This window comes from Sinohyriopsis cumingii, chromosome 19 (assembly GCF_028554795.1).
Source record: "Sinohyriopsis cumingii isolate HCF-2022 chromosome 19, ASM2855479v2, whole genome shotgun sequence".
Classification (NCBI taxonomy): domain Eukaryota; kingdom Metazoa; phylum Mollusca; class Bivalvia; order Unionida; family Unionidae; genus Sinohyriopsis; species Sinohyriopsis cumingii.
This window is the reverse complement of record NC_142979.1, coordinates 57,346,422-57,369,005: the sequence shown is the minus strand read 5'-3', so window position 1 is coordinate 57,369,005 and position 22,584 is coordinate 57,346,422. Positions and strand designations below refer to the sequence as shown.

The 22,584-nt window shown below is 41.9% G+C and overlaps 1 protein-coding gene across 1 annotated transcript in view; it reads left to right on the top strand.

Annotated features, from left to right (window-relative positions):
- Nucleotides 1-21,890, top strand: part of LOC149775754 (protein PIF-like) — a 50,567-nt gene extending 28,677 nt beyond the window's left edge. The window contains exons 8-9 of the mRNA XM_089943423.1: nt 1,635-1,723; nt 21,655-21,890. Coding sequence (XP_089799549.1) covers nt 1,635-1,723; nt 21,655-21,726 — 161 coding nt within the window. The 3' untranslated portion in view covers nt 21,727-21,890. The remainder of the gene's footprint in view (nt 1-1,634; nt 1,724-21,654) is intronic.
- The last annotated feature ends 694 nt before the right edge of the window (nt 21,891-22,584 follow it).

The window sequence follows — 22,584 nt, the reverse complement described above, 5'->3', positions numbered from 1 at the left end:
GAACAATGTGAAGATAAATAATACAAATAAAATACATTGTTAAAAAAGAGCAAAAGGAGGAAAATGTATTATTCGAGTTGCTATCTAAATCTGTTTTCTACTGATTACAGATATCGGCTACGTCATTTACAAATCAGAAGCATGGTTAAAACGCAGCTTGTAGATAGCTGACAAGGGACACAAACCTGTACAGACAGTGCGAAACAAAAACTTTACATCACAACAATAATTAATGCGTACCCGAAATGTTCGAAACAAAAACTTTACATCACAACAATGATTAGTGCGTACCCGAAATGTTCGAATTACCTAAATCATGTATTCTCGTAGGTTTAGTTTTAGTCATTTTCTGTTTCCAAAAGATTTCAACAGTAATTGAAGCGTGAAATGTCTCGTATTGCACTTTTGTTTCTCGTTTTATTTATTTAAGATGTTGCTACGAATCCAGCCATATGAACTGCAGCTTTATCCAAATATATAAGAATGAAGCTTTGAGTAAGCGATCAATTAAGGCAATTTATGCTATTTAAATAATTATACAACTATGGACCTATTTTAAATACAGTTTTGCATTTTAGTACACTATTGTACCATTATGAAACTCCAGATATTCATGAAATAGTTTAATAATTGAAGGTGCTCATTTATTTCAACAATATGAATTTTTGCTCATTTACTGTTCTCGGAAGGGTAAAATAAAGGTTAGTATAGAACTCCTTGTTATGTAGCATGCATCTAATGGTTACTTAGTATAGAACTCCTTGTTATGTGGTATACATCTAATGGTTACTTATTATAGAACTCCTTGTTATGTGGTATACATCTAATGGTTACTTAGTATAGAACTCCTTGTTATGTGGTATACATCTAATGGTTACTTAGTATAGAACTCCTTGTTATGTGGTATACATCTAATGGTTACTTAGTATAGAACTCCTTGTTATGTAATATCAACTTTCTGGTTATGTAAAGCACAGAAGAATTCCTGGGGCACTTAATATCATGGTTTGCTTAGAATTTCATAATTGTTATTGGAACTTGTGTCAAACACAGCGTCGGAGCAGCGAGCGGTTTAGCAGAGCTGGGAGCAGAGGAGTAGTGGATTTCAATGGTATAAACACTCAAAGCCATATAAAACTTATATAATGTTAACCAGAAATAATCTTGAGGGTCGATGGTTCTTTCCGGAGTGTTCCCGGGTTCTTCCTCCACCATTAATACTGGCCGCCATGTATAGCCTATCTTGTGCTGAAAAATGTCGTTAACCCTTACAACAACAACAACAACGACAACTATAAATAATATATCATGTACTTTACTACAGGATAACATAATCTCATGTGCACAAGCTTAGTGAATTTTGTGTGCCCCAGTTTGAGTTTCAGGGTCGGATATCAAATTCATTGCTTTAGCGAGATTAAATATAATAAAACGAATTGGTTCCAAGTATTTCCGTTCGATAAAAAGATTTAGCTAATTCGGGATAAAGCCGCACATGCTTCAGAAAGTAGAAACCCTTGCTGCAATCATGACTATAGAAAGAATAAGATCACTCTTCAATAACAGTTTGTTCCAGCACAAAGCCACTCGAAACATTGAAAACATGTCTAATGCATATGTCTTTTCTGTCTCAGGATCAATCAATGAAAGCCAAAGTGGACTGATTATCGGGCGGCCGCCATCTGCAGCTGTGGGGGATTTCTACAAGGGAGCTCTGGATGAGGTAATGCAAAACAATGTACTTCTTATTGATCTCGTATCTTTTTATTGTTCTGATTTAATGGCAGATTAATTGTTTTAACTCCAGAAGTTCATAACTTTAATAGAATATGAGACCATTAAATACACTTTAGTCAATTATTCATCTGTGGAATAATTCCAATAATCGATCATTCTGTACAGTCTTCATGAACTTTAAATACATGTAAGCGTAAGAAAATATCGACTTGTGGTGATATTGGGTATTAAGTCAATGAAAAATTGGAGCCGACTTCAGGAGGTTTCGAACTTACATCGATCATATTTTTTGTCTGCTTTCTCCGTCGCCATGTTTTCTAATATCGAATAAATATTAATTTGTCTACAATTGTTTAGATTTCCATGGAAATGTATATGGTTTCTTCAGTATTTTTATTTCGTGCTCATCGCATATTGTGAAGAGAGTGGCGCTTCGTTGGAAACGCAATCCTTTATTTCTGGGTGATGTCTTACAGTCGATCAATCGATCACGACATTTAAAGTGTTTTACTGATAAATATGTCATCCTTTCGTAAATATTGGAATCTATATTTGTACAAAACTGAAATAAACAATAAGGTGTGATATCTGCAATTTTCAAACAACATTTATGTTGGATCTAAAAGCATGTGAAGTTTTATAAGTTCAACGTTTTGTTCCGTGTTTATCGCTTGCCATATGTGTTTTTGTTCGTAATGGCCTTCGAAAAGTACATCGTGAGAGTGAAAAGCATTCAAACCAGTTAAACACTAGTTCTTCACGATCGATGATTATGGGTTTTTTTTGTTTTGTTTATCAAAAACACATTTTTCTTAATTTATTCAATCCCTGACGCAGTCACTTCCTTGAAGTAGTGCATTTGCAAGATTCTGACAGATGTTTCGCTAAATAAAGAGTGTAAAAATTGGATGACATCCCTTGGTATTGCCGACCGGTAAAATTCACCAAATACTGGAAATATTGGATCAGTCCAATTTACATAGAGTTGAAATATGTATTTCTTATAGTCAAGGATACATAGATATTGGACACCCTTTACTGCGCAATTGTTAAATCTCGAATTATTACTGTCAATAGATAATTTACGTTAAATTAGGTTCTATTACGAAAATATCTGTTTTATTAGCGAGGTTTTTTTTTAAAACATTAATTCTATATAATGGGATATGTTTAATTAGCGACGTTACGTTATACGTTACATTATGTTTTATTAAGATGGGGATCTCTTTGAGAAATAAGCGGTAGATATGTTGGACAAACGTTTTGTCAGCGACATGTTTCTATCAGATTACTAATAAATTGTTCTCGAACACAAAATATGTGACATAACATATTGGGACCATGGGTGTTTTGGATCTTGGAATTTACCGATGATCACATTCTATACATCCTACAATAGTCTCTTCATCTTCATTGGTAAAAAAGAATTTAGTTTAATATTCCCAGTCCTCTATATCAGATGATAGGATGACTCCCGTTCCTAGACTAAACATTCAAAGAAGTAATGCAAATAAGGAAATAATTTTAAGTTAGAGCACAAATGGGACAATATGCATATTGTATTTCAAAAGAAATAAATATATTATACGTAAGTAGTAAATGGGGATACCCTAGCCTCAATGGGAATTAGCATTACAGAGACCCCTGAGACACTCTAGCCTCAATGGAAATTTAACATGGAGAAAAATCGTGGGCCACTCTAGCCTCAAGGGGAATTTAACATGGGAAATAGTCTTGGGCTACTCTAGCCTCAAGGGGAATTGAACATGGAGAAAAAACTCTGGGCCACTCTAGTCTCAAGGGGAATTGAACATGGGATTTTTTTTATTATTTTTTTAAAATTTAAATTTAAATTTAAATTTAAAAAAGGGGTAGGCAATTGAATAAAGTCATTCTCTTTTCGAGAAATATGGCTGGCCCTGAAAATGGCCTTTGGTTTTTCTTCTTCTTCTGCTTCTAATTTCTTCTTTTTCTCAACCAACTTCTTATTTTCTCTCCTACACTCTTTCTCTTCTTTTCTTTCTTTTTTTTCTCCTCCTCTTCTTTCTTCTTCTCTTCCTCCTCTTCTTTCTTCCTCTTCTCATTTTCTTCTTCTTTTTCAATTTTTTCGTTCCATTTGCGTATTCTTATCCTTTCCTCTTCATCATCCTTCTCCTCCTTTATCTCTTTCATTACACCACTTATCTTATCCTTTACCTTTCTTAAGTTATTAATTTCCATCTTTACACGATGGGGACTATAGGAATAGTGGTCTTCAACGAGTCTTATTAACATCTGCTCCATCATTCCTAAATTGTCCAAAACGTCTTGCAATGTTTGCATTTTGTCAATTTGGTTAAAAGCCATCTTCTTTGTAGAATGGTTTGAACGACGAATACTGTGGGTTCTTATAGTGAAAGCGCGTACGTGATGGAAAACATCCCCCTAAAACATAAAATTGATATTACCTAGATCATGACCTAACATCGTGCGGACGTGAAAGAAAACATCCCCTACTTTTCTCATTTCATATAATATACTATCCACATAAGTAAAGCAACAATAAACAAACCCCAAATCTACTATTTACACACGCAAATCATTAAAACAGAATCCATAATCTACTATCCACACAATCGTACGTGAGCGGTTACAAAACCCAAACTATACTCTCCACATACGCTAAGAAACAATAAACAAAATCCATAATCTACTATCCACACAATCGTACGTGAGCGGTTACAAAACCCAAACTATACTCTCCACATACGCTAAGAAACAATAAACAAAATCCATAATCTACTATCCACACAATCGTACGTGAGCGGTTACACAACCCAAACTATACTCTTCACATACGCTAAGAAACAATAAAGAAACCCATAATCTACCATTCACACAAACTTACGTGAGCAGTTACAAACACAAACACATACCCTCGCACTATGAAAAAGAGTTAGTGTTTATAATCACACTACTCTACCTACACACACACACACACACACACACATTGGCAAATCGATAGTTATTTCTTTTCTAGAGTATTGGGTAGCCCTGAAAAGGGCTGTTTTTTTTAAACTCCAGATGCAACTATCTAATGATTGCACCTTCCTGGCCTGGCGCCACACACGCATCTTCTTCCCCAGTCTCCTTTCACCTTTCTTCTGGGGAGCGAAGAGGGAGGATGATTCGCTTCAGCACCCCAATCCTCTGTCTCGGGAATATTGAACGACATCCTCTCTTCTCTTTTCTTTTCCTCCTCTTCCCTCTGTCTTCTCTCCTCCTCTTCCTTCTTTATTCTTTCTTCTTCTATTATAGCCTCCGCAGCCAGTTCATTTACCAGGAGCCTGACATATTCCAGATGTATCTGGAGTTCAAGAAGTTTGCTTATTCTGCTACTATTCATTCTTGTGTTGATCAATCAACAAGGGTAGCTAGACTGCCGAACGAGTTTCAATTTATAGTGAAAGCGCGTACGTGAAGGAAAACATCCCCCTAAAAACATAAAATTGATCTTACCTAGATCATGATCAAAAAAAAGCAACAACGCGCGGACCTAAAAGAAACACTCACTCACTTTTTTATTCTACCCATCACTATTTTAAAATTTTTTATAAATCACTTCAATTGACTATCCACATACTCAAAGCAATCCAATCTAACCCCGAAATCTACACCTCAAACACCAAATAAAGACATCATTTTAATCTACTATCCACACCAACGTACTTGATCACTTACAAACACACAAACTCACAAACACATACCCTCACATTTTTTAAAAAGAGTTAGTGTTTATTTTCACACTACTCTACCTACACACATTAGCAAATGGATAGTTGTTTCTTTTCTAGAGTATTGGGTAGCCCTGAAAAGGGCTGTTTTTTTTTTGTTTGCTATGGCAATCTTTTAGTTTCTAAGAATGCGATGTCCTCTGAGGATAGACTTTCTGGCGATAGGTCTGCTTCTTCGGAAAGAGACGAAGAACTCTTTGGTGTCGATACGACAATCGACAAAGCCTCTGTCAGCTTCAGGTTCTTGTTGCTGTTGTTGTTGTTGTTGCTGCTGTTGCTGCTGTCTCTGAAGTCTGTACTTCTCTGTCCATTCTTCTTTTTCCCTGTTCATTTCTTCTCTGAAAAGCTCTTCTATCAGGTCTTCAGTGATTTTTAACATTCTCACATTCTCTATTTCTTCTGGCTTCGGTATCAGACTGTGTCTGACCCTATGCAAATTCACGTAGGCTTCGTTGAGCTTAGCTAGTTTGGAACACATCTTCTTAGGAGGATGAGTCGACAATGGATGGTTAGACTGGAAACAAACCGGTTCTTAAAGTTAAAGCGCGGACGTGAAGGAAAACATCCCACACGGTTTTCGAGTCGCAATGTACAGTGAGTGTCATGAGAGGGATAGTAAGAAGTCAAAGAGCATCAATCCAACATTCTTATAGCTAAACAAAAGACAAAGGCATTTTTTTCAAAACACAACATTTTTATTCAAAAATCACTTAACACTAACCAACAACAACTCTAACATTTTTAACAATAATCCAACACTAGAGCATCAAACAATTTTTTCAAATCACCAACATTTTTTTCTCAATTCACAATCTACTTTAAACATGGCTGCCAACGTTGTGAATGAAATTGTGATTTCCACTGTTGGAAATCATTAGGCCATTGATGGACACTACGTTTCCTAGCTTGAGACAAAAGATAAGCATAATGGTCACAAAACCATCGATCTACTTTCACATCATTTCTTGAAGAAGAACGAGGATCAAAATGAGTCACTAAATGTTCTAAGGAATAGCCCAGGCTTCGATGATGCAGAAAATACACGTAATATTGTCCACACACCAAGGAATCTGTGCCTTGTAATTTCACATTATTGAATCGGGTGGTCTGAGCATTTCTTCTCATAAAGTCTTCCAAAGGGGGCAATCCGTACGAATCGAAATATTCCACACATCCTTCTTGAGGAAAGTAGACGGCTACCCAGTGGGTTCCTGGGAGATGACTGTCGTCCGTGTTGATCACGTAAGCTTGATGGTCTTGAGGTTTGCGATGAGGGAGTTCATCTTTAGCACAGACGACAGGATTCCAAGAAGCCGTATACGAACTGTGGTTCAAAAGGTAATAAAGTTCCCAGGTATCCATTGATTTGTGTGTGTTTTTTTTCTTCTTCTTCTTCACAGGTAATAATAAGTCGTCAATTCGATCCTGACTTTTTGCTTGAAAATGTCTGACGAATAAACGGTTATTCGTTCTGTTTCCTCACTCTCATTCAGGAGAGCTTCGATACGATGGATCTCTTGGGTGGTTAATGGTGGACAAGAATGTTTACGCAAGTCTTTATACCACTGATGCAATACGTCTTTGTTCGAGATGAGACTCCAAGCTTCGTCCAGATACTCGTCCAATTTTTCTTCTTGACTCAACATCAGGCATTTATCGTGTTGAATTTGACTGGGATGATCGTTTTGACATCCATAGCAATTTTTCTTGATCAATTCGGTCATTTTATCGACCAAGTGTTTGGCAAAACAGGAGACTAAATGGGCTTCTTGTTCTGGCCATCTTGACTTCATCATGATCACTTCCTCTTTTTCCACGGTCTCCTCACATTTCATGTCCAAAGTTTCTCCACTAGGTAAAGAGGGATAACAGTCTTCCATGGTTTCTAGTAATCTAGGATGACTTCTCTCAAACTGTTGATTTCTATCGTATTATCGAATTCTGCATACAGGATGACGTTCACCGTTTCATCAGGGTCTCGGTCTTTAAACTGAATTTCCACACGAATCTGGCCCGATTTTATAGGGTGGAAATGTCCCTCGTCGCTGCCTTGGTCTGGAGTGAAATCGAAAGCCCACAAAGCGTAGCCTCCTGCATAATCTTCATACGTAATGCCGTGACTGGTGTTGGTTCCTAACTGGCCGGTGGCTTCGTACAAGGACAAGTACGATCTCAAGTAATTCTTCTTGGTAAAGTCAGGTTCGAAAGGTCGGGTACACAAGGTTTTGCCATCGCGACTGACTTCGATTTTGGACACGCCAAAGTGTTGAAAGTAGAAAGGATTTTTTTTCGGCAGCTCCGTTGAAGGCTGTATTCTCGACGATACCAACGATCAAACGTTTGAGTAACTGTCCTTGGAACAGATGATCTTCGATCATGGATCGCTGTCCCTTGGGAATGGTGAAGGTTTTCACTTCCACGCGTCGTATGGGATACTTGGCGGTCGTTCTGCTCAACGTCTGACTGATGTCGTTTCCCACTTTAGGTAACACTTCCACACGGCGCACGTAGAGTCTGGCTTCTTGGATTTTGGTTTTGTAACCGTCACTATCAGCAATAAAATGGAAAGCGGCACTGCTACGATTCAGTCTCAGGCGGACATCCACCCCGTTCAGCAAACACTTTTCTTGCAACCACATGTCCAAATGCAAACGATCCATCAGTTCTAAACTTGTGTCGACTCCCTTGATTCTCTTTCTTCGTTCTACAAATCCATCATTGTTGTCTTTCTTTTCATCAGTTTCCAATATTTCAAACTTGGTAGGTTCGTCAGCTTCCCATACCACACAGGCATTGAGATGAGTGTTCTTGGCATCTATTCCGTACGTCAAGAGATTTTCCAGGTAGGCACGATAAGGGTAAGTATCCATGCTGCTACTGACCAGTTTGTTATTCAAGTACAAGTCCACTCCACTGAACAAGGAATGCATGAAATTGTTGACGGGAGCTACTGCTTCATCGTCTAACGGACCTCCAGTCTTATCTAGAATTTTGACTTTCAGGTACAAGTAACTGCTATTCAGATCGATGTAATCTTCGGGCTGTCCTTTGATTTCAAACTCGATGGGAGCGGAATCGGTCAGTGAGGAGACGGGGTGAAATTCCACCCATTGGGATTCTTGCATCGTCATCATCGTGGGGGGCATGGCAAACAGGTCCAGTTCCGTCTTGGAACAAGCGCAAGATTCTCGGTGCATCATGTTTTGGTCTCTTTTCTCAATAATCGAAAACGTCTAAGTCTCGAACGGTTCTTCTTTTCTTGGCCTTTCTCGCTTGAAGTCTGGTGAAAGGGTGTTTTCTTCGTCGTCTCTTTCTGCCTTGTCCTTGCTGAATGCCTGACTCGGTAGCGTGCAGGGCATTTATAGGTGTCTCTCGTTGGCCTAAAATGTCTTTGCCCGTTTGCAGCAAGATATTTTTTCCTGCCCTCATGAAGGCTTCTTTAGGGTTTTGTTTGTCGATGATGACATTTTGGAGAAATTCTTTGCCTTGCGTCAGTGCCGCATCTTTCAAGGCGTGCAATCCGCGTGTCACCATCGGTTTCAACACTGGGGCCACCGAACGAAAGGCCGATTTTAACATGTCTCCTAAGCCGTGTCCTCGCTGTCGAGCAACCCCTCGGTACACTGGATACATGACTTACTTACGAGTCGTGAGAGAACCGTTTTCGAAAATGGAGTTTCACCGTGACTTTTCCTTTGGTGAATGGAATATTTTGTCCCAGATCTCCTTTTATAGCAATGTTGATCGTGTCCAAATACGACTTGCTGACAGGCAAATAGTGAAGATGGACAAATTCGCGGTGGACGTGGTAAGTGTTTCCACCTTCCTCGTCAGCGCCCGTGGCAGAATCTACTTTGAAAGGAATGACACGCAGTAACGGTACGGAGGTGTGTCCCACCACGTTGTACTCCACCACATCGGAATACACGAACATCAAATTCAGTCCTTGGTTCAGTTCTACCTGGGCACGAAATAACTTGCTAAAAGACTCGTTGTCGTAAACGATGGGTAATTCGTTTTTCTTGAGCATGGCCTTTCTCATGTCCATGTCTCCGCCCAACATGTCAAACAATTCAGGACAAAATAAAATGGACACGATTTTACTTCGTTCAAATTTCATCAAGAAGCGACGAGCTGCTTTGTGGTACTCCATGGTGACACTTTTGTTGACACTTTCCAAAGCTTTCAGAAACACGACATTAAACCTGGAGGCTATGGTGCTGACCAAATGTTGACCACTAAAATAATAGCCTGGGGGAATGAACAAGTGATAGGTGGTGTACTTTTGATTTTGTGTACGGGTTTTCTTGTCATATTTGACATTGCTATCCATCCACTGTTGCATTTGCTCGTCATGAACTTCCACATCAAAAAAATTTTGATTGGGAAGGACATTGAGGACTTGGGTCGGGTGAATCATTTCTACTAAAGCCACTTCCCAATGGGCTTCGTGATCTAACTGGATGGCTTGAGGTAATTTGGCCGTGTAACAGCACAACGTGTTCTTGGGAAACACCTCCATGGAACTGTCACTGGGTAAAGTTAAGTAAAATTGGTTTTGGTGACTCATAATTCCAGAGTTCTGTGGCTGTCCGAGGGGTTACTGGACGTCAGAGGCGTGTCTCCGTCTAAAATGGGGTTCTAGTTGTGGTTGAAGTGGTGACTGGCACTGGCACTGGACAAAAGGTTCCCGGGGTTCCCGTTCGAGGTGAATTTCAGGGAGGGATTAGGAAGCAGGTAGCCGATGCAACTGCTCAATAAAATGGTCCACAATTGTTTGTCTCCTTGTTGCAAACTCAAATTGGCGATGGCTGCCCCGATGACACAATACACCACGAAGATTTGGCAGAAAAAGACGATTTGCGTTTTAGGCACACGTTCTCCACACCACACCCACAAGGGTTGTTTTTGTAAATCTTGCACAGAAGAACTAGGTGAAGGAGGAGTGGTCGACGTAGCTGCGTCTGCTGTGTGAAAGGGCATGATGGTCACTTCTTTTTATAGTCGATGACTTGCGAAGCGTCGATCCAAGAATCAAAACTGGGTGGATATCCTTTCCAACATACTTTGACTTCTTTGACACGTCGTTTGCCCACTTTACGGGTTCTGCGTTCGAGAATGCTTTCGATGTCGTACACGTCGTCTTCTTTTTTGGTGACACGTTGTAACTCGGGCGAATAAAACGTTCCTTTGAGCACTTCTCCGTTCATGTCTTCCAATTTATAGACGGCAGGATGACGGCCATGCACTCGTCCAGTGACGCGAAACAATTCGGTCGTCCAGTTAGGTAAGTAACCTTTGTCGAAAGTGCGTTTGGTTTTGCCAATGCGCACCCAATCTCCTAGTGCCAACACTCCACTTTTCTTGGGGACCGCCCTCGTCGGGGACGTACCAAACAGACGCTCAAACACCAACACTTCGTTGTCGGGAGTCACGTCTTGCGGGGTACGTCCGATGCTTCGATGGTAAGATTGGTTGTACGCTTGCACCAGGTGAGGTAAGATGTCGATGTACTTCAGAGTGTGGTGATGCGTAAAATATTTCCACATGCGTTCTTTCAAAGTGCGTTGAAAACGTTCCACGATGCTGGCTTTGGTTTCGGGATTCTCGGTGGTAAAAAAATGAATGTCACGTTTCTTTAATTCATTTTGGAAAGCTTGGTTCAGAAATTCGGTGCCTTTGTAAGTTTGCCATCGAAGAGGGTGACGACCGCTTTGTTTCAACACCCGTTGCAGGGCTCGCACTAACTCGCTGCTCGATTTGGAAGTCAAGGGCACGACCCAGGCAAATTTGGAAAAGACGTCGATGACACAAAACAAATATTTGTAGCCACGATTGTAGCTGGCCAAATGAGAGACATCGGCTAAATCGGCTTGCCATTGATGATCGATGCCTTCCACTCGGGTGCGACTTCTGGCAAGCTTGCGTCGAATGGGTTTGTGTAAAGTGTAGGTAGCTTGTTCTTGTAACCATCGTTGCACTTGAGGTAAACGGAGACTTTTCAGTCGACTTTTGGCAGCACGATACAATTTTTGAACTCCTGCGTAACCTGCAGGATGCGAGGGATCGTAGTAAATGCTGGCTAAGACTTTTTCCATTTTTTTTGTGTTGGTTGGTGTGTTAATAAGACACCCACTCTTGGAGGATGCTACTCTTTTTCTCTTGGGGTACTTTCTTGGATTGCAATGCTTTGCGTGTGCGGCCGGCAATAGGTGTTGAAGAGGAGGAAGTCTGAGCGGGGGATATCGGTTCTTGTTTCACTTCTGTCTTCACTTCTGTCTTCACTTTCTTTTTCTCTTGTGATGAAGAAGGGGTGGCCATCATCTTTTTAATCCATCCAATTCTGGAGGTAGGTGGTGTTGTTAACTTGCGTACTTTTTCTGGTGGAGTTTGAAACCCTTCTTCTTCTCCTTCTTCTGTCTTGGTCACTGGTACTGGTGGTAGTGGTACTGGTACTGGTACTGGTGATGGTGCTGAACTTTTCATCAAGGTCTTAAAATCTTTTAGAGTGGGTAGAGCTGTTTCGTCTAAAGCTTTCTGGTGAAAGAGTTGCAGTCGTTGCAAGAGTTGACCGTACTTTTGCGATTTTTCTGTTTCGGACAAATCTTGGTGATTCATCAAGGACTGCAATTCGTGTTGTAACTGGGACATTTCGCTCAAATTGGGATTGGAAGGTAAATGCGGGGTGCGTTGTTCTTGCCACCGATGGTATTCCATCCATCGTTTGTAAGGCACTAAAGCTAGTTTTCGTCCTTCCATGGGGTTGTCAGGGGTCGATTCTGAGATCTTAGGACTTCCGAAGGCCTTTTTATCTTGCTCCAACTAGTCCTCCCAACACGGTTCCCAAGACTCCTTTCAGTATGGGGCCTAACAAGAGAGGCAAGATGCCTCCACGTTGGACCAACATCTTCTTTTTTGACGAATGGGAATTTTCTTTTGAACCATTTGGCGAAGAACGTGACGATGTTTGCCTAAGCATTGTTTCTGGTGTTTGGACAAAGGGATCGTGCCTTTCAAAACGTTCAAACAACATTCGCACACGGTATCGATGACCTCTTTGGAGGCCGTTTGAATGAGTTTTTTTCGTAGGGGTGGAGAAGCTTTGGACATGACAGATAACATGTCCCCATGTTTGGCTAAACGTGGTGGCAGTCCTTTCCTTTTCTTTCCTTGGGGTTTTCTGGAGGGTGACATCTTTGAATCTTCAGGAGCACCAAAAAAACACTGATACCCTACTCGGTCACAGGCCTTTTTTATACTGGAACGCGTCGCCACTGATTGTCTTGACGTCGTATCAGTTTGAGGACAGGCATGACACGTCGTGCAGGGGTACGTAACGGACTAAATCGAGCCAGTTCTTGCTTGGACAAATCCAGTAAACTTTGTAACATGCCCGATCTTTCATGGACTTTGATTTTGGGAGAAGGTACTTTGTGAGCAGCAGCCACTGCCACTAAATTGGAGGGTCCTGCCACCGTGGAAGTTCTTTTGGGGGTCATCAACGGAGAAGTTCTTGGTGTGATCAACGTCTCCAAGTACTCTTCAGTTCCTGGTGTCATTAACGGAGAAATGGACAAACGTGAGGATGCCGGAGACGCAGTCATTGCCGTGGCAGATCGTGGTTTGCGAGTGTAAGGTTGCGTCCTGTCCGAAGTGCCTCTCTTGCGACTAGTTTTCTTCTGTGGACTTTTCTTTTTCTGGGTACTTTTTTCTGTTTCTTTTTCTGGGGGCTTCTTTTCTTTTTCCGGGGTGGTGGTGGTGTCTGGTAAGAGGAGGGTCCCGCCACTGGAGAAGTTCTCCTTGGGGACCTGGTCTTTTTCTTCTTGGGGCTTCGTTGGACTTTTGTCTTGGGTATAACTTTGGGGGCATTAGGATCCCATCTTAAGAGTGAGAGAATGATGACCCCTCCTAGAGTACCGCTCCCTCCAGGTTTCAAAATGATTTGTTTTTTGGTTTGAGTGTCGATGCGGGGATCGGCCAGTTGGACCAAAGCGACTTTGTTTCGATCGAAAAAGCGTTTGGTTTGATGAGGAATCTGAATGATTCCTTGGAGTAATTGACGTGCCGTCACCGTGAACCATCGTAAGACTTCTTTGAGACTAGCTTCTAAGACACGAGCTCCTGTTTGTGGATTTTTTTCTCGACTGATGCCATACAAGGCACGAATCAATTTGACGGGAAGATGCGACTGAAGGGACGTCATGTTCACACTGTGTGAGACAGACGAAAAAGGGTCTGAGGTTTTTATAGATTTTTTTATGGGGAGTGAAATGAAGTCGAGGACGGAGACGTGTACAGGACAGGCCCTCCGTCTTGGCACCAGTGGTGAAACAAGTGGGTACGAAATCGCAAATCCTCGGGGGTCGTAGGTTTCAAATCGACGAGTAAATAGGCGTGTGGCGTTTGAGTGGCATCGTCGTACGCCTGAGTCAGCCAAGGCGTTCCTAACTGTTTGGCTAAGACTTGCACTTGCGATTTATCTCGAGGGCTTTTAAACAAGACCACGTAATGCGCATTGAGACTGATGGTGCGATGGGCTTTACTTTGTTGAAACAAATTTTGGGTGATGTAAACGACACTGGCATTACGGTGATGCCCTTTGCGCGTGAACCACAGTTTAATTTCTTCTTCGTCTTCTCCTAACATGTCGTCGAAAATGACCAAATGGGTTTGACGGGAGTCAGAGACGATGCCGTCGTCTTCTTTAGGAATGCCTTCCACAAACACGATGGAATCGCCTTGACTTTCTCGCAAGAGGTTGTACGCCGATTGCCACTCTTTGTAACACCACACGATCCGTTGAGGTGGCCGATCGATCAAATGATGTTTATGTTCGATCAAACGTTTGACGAATTCGGTTTTGCCTGAACCGCTAGGTCCAGCAATGAGCATGTTAAAGGGATGGCGAAGATACAAAGCCTCCCAACTGGCACGATCTAAGTGTTCGTCGATGACTTTGACAGTAGAGGAAGAGGGAGCAGAGACAGCAGAGGTAGCCATTGTGTGAGAAGTGTCACTTGTGACACGAAAAACAAACAAGACAAGAGTTTATATACTTTTTCAGAACACGTTTATTGAATGTTTTTTTTTTCAAACATGAATACGAAAGACAAAAATACATAAAAGCCAAAGGCTTAAGTACAAGGATAAAAGGCACATGATAACCATGAACGTGGAATAAAAACAAGTGTCTGTACAACATGTTTTGGGTAATGTTCTAACCAGTTCTATAGTAGGGGGTAAGGTCACACAAGTGTCCTCCCGAAAGGGTCTTTCAGGCCTGTCCACGACAGTCCCGTCCTGGGTGACGGGTTCTTCTGGCACCGTCACTAACACGGGTTGAAAAGTAACTTTTTTTCCTTGAATAACTCTCGTGCATACTGGGCCACCTCTTGGGTCCAAGCCAAACCAATCTGGTTTCTTCTTCGTCAACGACATGGTAGGTTACTTCAATGAACAATGAACTATCGATCTTGCCTAGGGTTCCTTTTTATATACAGACCAATACCGACGTGACCGTACGGCAACGTAAAGTGATTGGGAAGTCGCACTCGCTTCTGGTATACAATTTGATAGACTTTTTCCAAGGGTCGACTGACGATGTGGTGAGTGGGTAAACGTACAATCTTGTTCGGTTGATAGGTGGTCACTTTAAAGTTTCCATCCTCTCCCAATTGCAAGGCTTCTTTCAATACCTCAAAGTTGACCACTCGACTGGTACGATGATTCAGAGTCAGTCCTTTCACTTTGCACGTCGTGTGCACTTCTCCTTGTTCGTCCCGGTATTCGTAGGCGTAATTTTTGGGGCCGCCACTGACGAAACTTAGAATCTTGTCGTCGGGATGCTCGTCTGTCCAGGCTCCTAAACGGTCTCCTTCGATGTCAGGGTGCTGTTGACTCGGGTGATGGATGTAAATGCAACTGTCCGTGTCAAAGTACATGACGCGTTCTTCTAACAGTTCTAAAGCTTAGTACAATTTTAAGCGAGCATGAGCTGTCACGTAAGCCGCAATGATGACATTTCCAAAAGGGTCGTCTTGTACAAAGTCCAGATCTTCTTCGTAATTGACCAAGATCAAATCCTCTCGAACGACGTCCACGTGTTTCATGTATTTGGTTTTGTCGTGAATCATGTGGAAGTAGCGGGAAGGTTCTGTCAAATATTCCGTCTTGGGTAAACACGGTCGTTGTGCCATTTTACCCCACAAGCAATTTAACATCACTTTGGCAAACGATCGCCTGCCTTCATTTTTTTCGATGTGGTCTAAAGAGATGCCTTCTTGTTCGTAGTATTTCTCTTTGAATTGTATTTGGTCTTCGGGAGTGTGACACTAGGAAGGATAGCCGCTGGCTTCTTGTTTCAGTTTCAAAAAGGCATCCACGTAGTCGGCGAAAATGCCTTTCTGAGTAGGGTCACCCTTGTGGTACTGTTGTGTCTTGGGAAAGTGGCAAATTTCGTACACTTCTAACAGTTGGTATCCCATGTCCAGAGCTTTGAACAATTCCACGCTGACCCAGGTTCCCGTCAAGGCCAGTTCTTCCTGGCTGTGATGGCAAGGATGGTCCTAGTTGCACGTTTCGGCACATGTACGGCACAAGGGAAACATCAGTTTGCCTTGACAATGGTGAGGTAAGACGGGATGGTATAGGTTCGTGGGAGGCAAAACTTTACACTTGATCAAGCCTTCGTATTGTCGAATGTTTTTCAGGTCGATGTGTTCCGTCAGCAATTGCGGGTGCCCTACGGGAAAGCGACAATATTTGCACACGTAGGGATACAGCGAACACACGTCCAAGTATTTGATTTCTTCTCCTTTCTCTTCGTCGGCTTGGTACAGCAAACAGGTGGCATTGGTCCTTCCTCCGTACAAACTATCCCTCGGGTTCAACGGGTCCATGAACTGGTAACTTTCCACGAGGCGTTTAAACTCGGGATCGGTTTTCAAACGGTGATCGTACTCGTGTTCCCACATTTCCACCACTTGGTATCCTTCCTGTTCTAACTTTAGGCGTCGCTGACAAGTGTCCTGGTACAAGTCTTCCATGGTTGGTTGCAAAAACTGATTTTTAGTGTCACGGTCAGGGTAACAGACGGGACATCCGTGAAATAAGCAACCGTTAAACTCGTACACGATCTTGGGGTTTTCTAAGTCCCAGCCATCGACCGAATACGTTCCGATGGTCTTTTCGCCTCCTCCGTTGCGGGCATGCTGAATCCATTTGTCTTCCTTGTCGCACAAGTAATGTAACCAGCGTAGGGCTTTGACCGAGTATTGACGCTTGACATAGTGGGTCGTTTGAGGGCTGATGACAGCCACGGTGTTTTCAGGCATGAATCGTTGTCGGTACACTAAGGAACACGCTTTGGCAATGGTGCAAGCTTCTTTCAAAGGATCGACCCCTCCGTGTTCCATGAACAGTTCTCGAAATTTTCCACAGCAACGCCGTAAAATGTCCACGTCGGAAACGACAATACTTTAACATTTCTTCCTGAAAGTCGAAAGGGTCCGAGGCGTGAGCCTGGTACCAAGCGTAGAAAGCTTCTCGTTGTTCGGTACGCATGTTGTCGGGGTCGTAAGAGTGAGCCTCAGGCAAATGGGGTAGAACGGCATGTTGATTGGCTTCCGTATTGAAAAAGTGTGCAAAGTACCCTTTAGACATTTCTGTCATTCCAAACGTTTTAGGCATTCGACTCAAAGGCATGGCCAAATAGCTCATCGAATCTTTAAACTGTACTTGTCCCACTTGCATGAAAATGATTTTGGCTCCGTTCAAAGTGACTTTTGGACGCTCGGTGCCTTTTTCCGTATAGTACCTCAAAAGAAACTGTCCATCGTATCCGGAGAAATTGTGAGCCATCACCGTGGCATGACGATGACAATCTCCGTAACGTTCGATGTCCTCTTGGCTCCACGTCTTGTCGATGGGGTCTAAGACCCATCGGGCAAAATCGGCTAACGTGTTCGGTCCCCGAAAGATTTTTTCACGTCCTCCAGGAATCTTGCTGCAGTGAGGGCAATGACTGAAGATAGGTTCTTGAATGCACTTCTCGCACGCTCGATGAGCCACGCCGAAATTAGGAATGTGAATGCCGGTCTCTTGCATGCATTCGAAATAGAAAAAGATGAAATTGCCTTTCTTTTTGTGACCGTCCTCTTCCTCTGGTGGGGGTTGGTATTTTTGCACGTAACATTCGTGTTCCAAGTCCACGATGTGGTGACAAATGTGACATTTTTTCTTTCCTCGACATACATGTGCCTTGGTACTATTGGTACGTATGCCTTGTCCACACGTAGGGCACAAGCTCAGGAGTTGACAAGCACATTTCTTCTGTGAACCTTGTGTTTTCAAATGTTGCTGGTAACAGGTAGGGCTGACAAACGTGCGCAGACAAGTTGAACAAGGCACTGGTTCTTCGCTTAGACAGGGTGGAGAGACCAAACATCCTGGGCATTTCCATCCACAAGACTTGTGTTGCTCTCGATTGTTATAACCATAATCACATTTCTCACAATAATAACCGTATCCCAGGAATCCAGTGATACTGGTAATGGTATCGAAATGTTCATCGTGATAATAGACATGAATGTATTTTCCGTCCTTAAAATCTTGGCCTCGAAACAACAGAGACCCACGCATTTCATGAGGGTGCACTTTCAAGGTGTAGCGTGGAGCTAGGGCATCTTGCAATTTTTGCATCTCAGGAATGCCACAGGGTGTGTCTTTGGACAGGCCAGCTTGTTGCAACAGGAGTTCTGCTTCGTTTCGTTGTTTGTCTCGGTCCGATTGTCGAATAGTTTTCCAGGCTCTTTTCCATTCTGTCGTGTCGTTCTTGTTGGCATAGGTTCGTCCCACCACGATGGCTCGAGCTAAACACATCTGGTCTTGAGGGTTGTTAATTCGGACGAGACTTGTTTTGGTGTTGCGAAGGTCGTCCACCAATAACATCTTTTTGCGTCCAGTCCCTTGAGGAGGAGAGACGTGGGCCATTTTCAGTGTGGCTTTACCATCGGTGATGTCAAACTGGTCATTAGATTGTTGTACGTGTTGAATCTTGTCCATGACTTTGGAAGGGGTCAGTTCTGCGGGTCTGCTAAACTCGATCCAAACAGGGGATTTCAAACCGTCGTGATCTATGGATAGTGTCAAGCGATCGTCTTCTTTGGCTTGACATTGTCGCTTGAGTGAGGTGAGCAAAGAATCCCACATCTCGGTGATAAACCCTTCTGCTTTCTCCAAGGGTACGTCGGCCTTGAAATCTTTAAACTTCACCGTGTAGGTGTAAGCCGTGGTTCTAAATTTTCTAGAGGAGCGCTTTTCCGTCTCTCGAATGGAATAGTATTTTTCAGGGTTGACTAAGGGTGACGAACTTGGTTTAGAGGGTTCGGATTCTGGTTCACTCATGTCCTCTTCAAAATCACTGGCATGAATTTGTGCCAAGATTTCAGCCCTGGTACGAGGCGATAGATCACGTTTCTGCCTCTTACTTTCTTCTTCTTCTTTCTTCTCGAATGAATGGGATCGTTTCATCTTGAGTGCAAAACGTCAAATGACTAAAGTTTAAACACCATAGACTAATTTATAGTCATGACAAACCAGCGTATATAAAAGGGTGTGTGTCTTGTCCTTTCACTATTCATTTCACTCTCAAACCGAGCACAACGATGGAAGAGACTACCCAGATGGAACGTTTCGTCAGAGCTTTGCGAGGGGTCATTAGAAAATTCTCTTCAGACCAGCCTACGGACTACTCTCCTTCCTTTCGAGACAAAAGTCAGGATACTTGCTATATCTGTCAGAAGAAAGGGCATTGGTCTTCAGAGTGTCCAGACCGTCATAAAAGAAAAAAAAACAGGGGCTAAAAAAGACAAAAGTCAAGATACCTGTTATTATTGTAAAGAAAAAGGACATTGGTCTCCAGATTGCCCAAAAAAGAAACAAAAGGAGTCAGAAGAAAAGAACGATTCTTCAGAAGAAGAGAGGGATTCTTCGGAAGAAGAGAGGGATTCTTCGAAAGAAGAGAGGGATTCTTCAGAGGAAGAAGAGGAAGAAAGAAGACAATTCTATTTAAAAGAGGCAAAGAAACAGGAGAAGAAAAGAAGAAGGGAAGAAAATGAGGAAAAAACGGTGAAGAAATTCAAAAAACAGAGAGACTAAACAAGGAGAAAGAAGAAGTCAATGAACTTTTAATTAAAGTGTTCTGTGGTGAATTGTGAATTGGATTGTAACTATGGAGAAAAGAATACATTAATGATATAAGGTAAGTGTCTTTGAGTTTTGATTTTAAAATAAGAAGCTACACTCACGCACTCATACACAGACACGTACCATAAGGGTAAAATGGGTGGGGTTTATTTTTGAGTTATTGGCAAATTGAAATTGTATTTCTTTTCGAGAAATGTGGGTGGCCCTGAAAAGGGCCTTTTTTCTTTATGGTGTAGGAGTGAGTTTAACCAATCAACTTTAACTGCCTTAAGCCTTTGCCACGGCCAAGGCCTGCTTCTGATGATTGGGTTGAAATCACTAAGGGTGGTACGATAGGCTTAGTCACAGGGTTGGCGTGTTTAGCTCGGGAAGGTCGTATTCTCTTCGGTCGTGATAAAGAAGTCTGATACATTTGTTTCAGACTTCTTAACTCCGCTAAAATGTCCAACAGTACCGTAGCCGTTTGATTTTCACCCTCTTGTTTCTTTGCTGCTACTTCTTCTTGCTGTTGTTGCCTTTGTTTTTTCTTACCTCTTCTTGTTGCTGTTGCTGTTGCTGTAGGAGAAAAGCTTGTTCCGCTTCCTTTTGTAGTTGCATAAATTTCTCCAATTCTTCTTTCTGTCTCTGTCTAAAATTCTCCACTTGCGGTAATGAAGAATGAGACGAAGGTTCCGGAACAAATTCTTGCGAGGTAAGAAAATCCACAAAATCCCAATGTACCTCTTCTGAAAGTAAGTCCGGGTTCCCTTGGGCGGTCTCCCCTGCTGGTGCACCCCAATGGATCGTTTTCTGAATTTCCGTCATGTTGAATCACTGTCGCATAGATTGACTGCACACAAGCGCTAGCGAATCTATATAGACCAACTGACGTCACAGACTAATCTCTTCGGATTGGGTGCGGGCTGACTGAATTTTGTAACGCGTGTTTGGATTGGTGAATGAACTCAATCCGTTTCAATCCTACCTGTACCTATAAATAAGCGCAGTTCAGTGCATTGATTCACTTGTTCTCGTCGCTTCAAGATGTGGACCGATGTGCAATCTTCTACGCTTGTGTCTTCCATGATGTTCCGGACGGACATACCTATGTATGTCCGATCCAAGTGGACCGTTGTCCACAGGACAAACACCAGCCTGTGGATACGTAGGATCTACGTAGAAAGACAAGGATGCCTCAAAAGGGTCCTGATTTACGGTCCTACAGTGAAACGCAGCCTTAGGACAAGAAGAAGACCAATGCGGTGCCCTTTATGTTAATGGATACATTAACATAAACCCAAAGGCCCTTTTCAGGGCCAGCCATATTTCTCAAAAAGAGAATGACTTTATTCAATTGCCTACCCCTTTTTTAAATTTAAATTTAAATTTAAATTTAAAAAAAAATTAAAAAAAAAATCCCATGTTCAATTCCCCTTGAGGCTAGAGTGGCCCAGGGTTTTTTCTCCATGTTCAATTCCCCTTGAGGCTAGAGTAGCCCAAGACTATTTCCCATGTTAAATTCCCCTTGAGGCTAGAGTGGCCCACGATTTTTCTCCATGTTAAATTTCCATTGAGGCTATAGTGTCCCAGGGGTCTCTGTAATGCTAATTCCCATTGAGGCTACGGTATCCCCATTTACTACTTACGTATTACCAATTCATTTTCGTATGTGTGAATAAAGTACAGCAAGATTAATCATAGATACTTTAAATTATATCCGATCTCACAACTTTGGAACTACAGTACTCACTCACACCTAAGCACTTTACATGTAATGTATCGCCATCTCTGTAGGTGTCATGAATTGCCTAATATATGAGAGAGAGAGAGAGAGAGAGAGAGAGAGAGAGAGAGAGAGAGAGAGAGAGAGAGAATGCAGACTTGTGACAGAACTCCTACAAGTATTTATTTCCTTTGGTAATTTTTTTCTTCTTCTTCTATTCTTGAAATATTATTTCAGTTCCAGGTCTGGAATTGCATTCCCAAGGACGCGGAAACGTTGTTAAAGAGGTCACTGGAGCAGAGTTTTTGAATGGAGATGATTTACATACTTCCTGAATTGACTGTACATATGTTATAAAACTGCTAATAGTTTACAGCCATAAAAGCTCCATTACATTTCCTTGATACGTGTATTTTGATTTTGGGTCATATGATGTTTTAGAAAGAAGTAATAAACTATTGAAAACAGCTAAATTGAATTTCCTGTCTACTCATTTTAAAGTGTTTGAAAACATGACACATCTAAGTACATAGCACTAGATACACCAAAGGTAGGCATATATTTAATTGTGGTAAATTCGTTAACAGACACATTAGCGAAACTTCAAGAATGAGCAGTTCGAGTTGTTATGAGGGTGAGAGTCAGTGATCATAGTGAAATGTATAGATAGGAGGATATATTTTGCTTTTGGCTTTCGTACATTCTGTAAAATTAAAATGATAAATTTCCATTCTTTCAAATTCAAAACAATATCAATCTCTCCCGCCGCGCCTTTCACTAGCGAAAATACCATGGATTATCATATACTCAGCTTGGTGTATATGAGTGTGATCAAATCTAGTTTGTCCAGAGTTTGGTGTATATGAGTGTGGTCAAATCTAGTTTGTACACAGCTTGGTATATATGAGTGTGTTCAAATCTAGTTTGTACACAGTTTGGTGTATATGAGTTATCATATCTAGTTTGTACACAGTTTGGTGTATAAGAGTTATCATATCTAGTTTGTACACAGTTTGGTGTATACGAGTGTGGTCAAATCTAGTTTGTACACAGTTTGGTGTATACGAGTGTAGTCAAATCTAATTTGTACACAGCTTGGTGTATACGAATGTGGTCAAATCTAGTTTGCACACAGTTTGGTGTATATGAGTGTGGTCAAATCTAGTT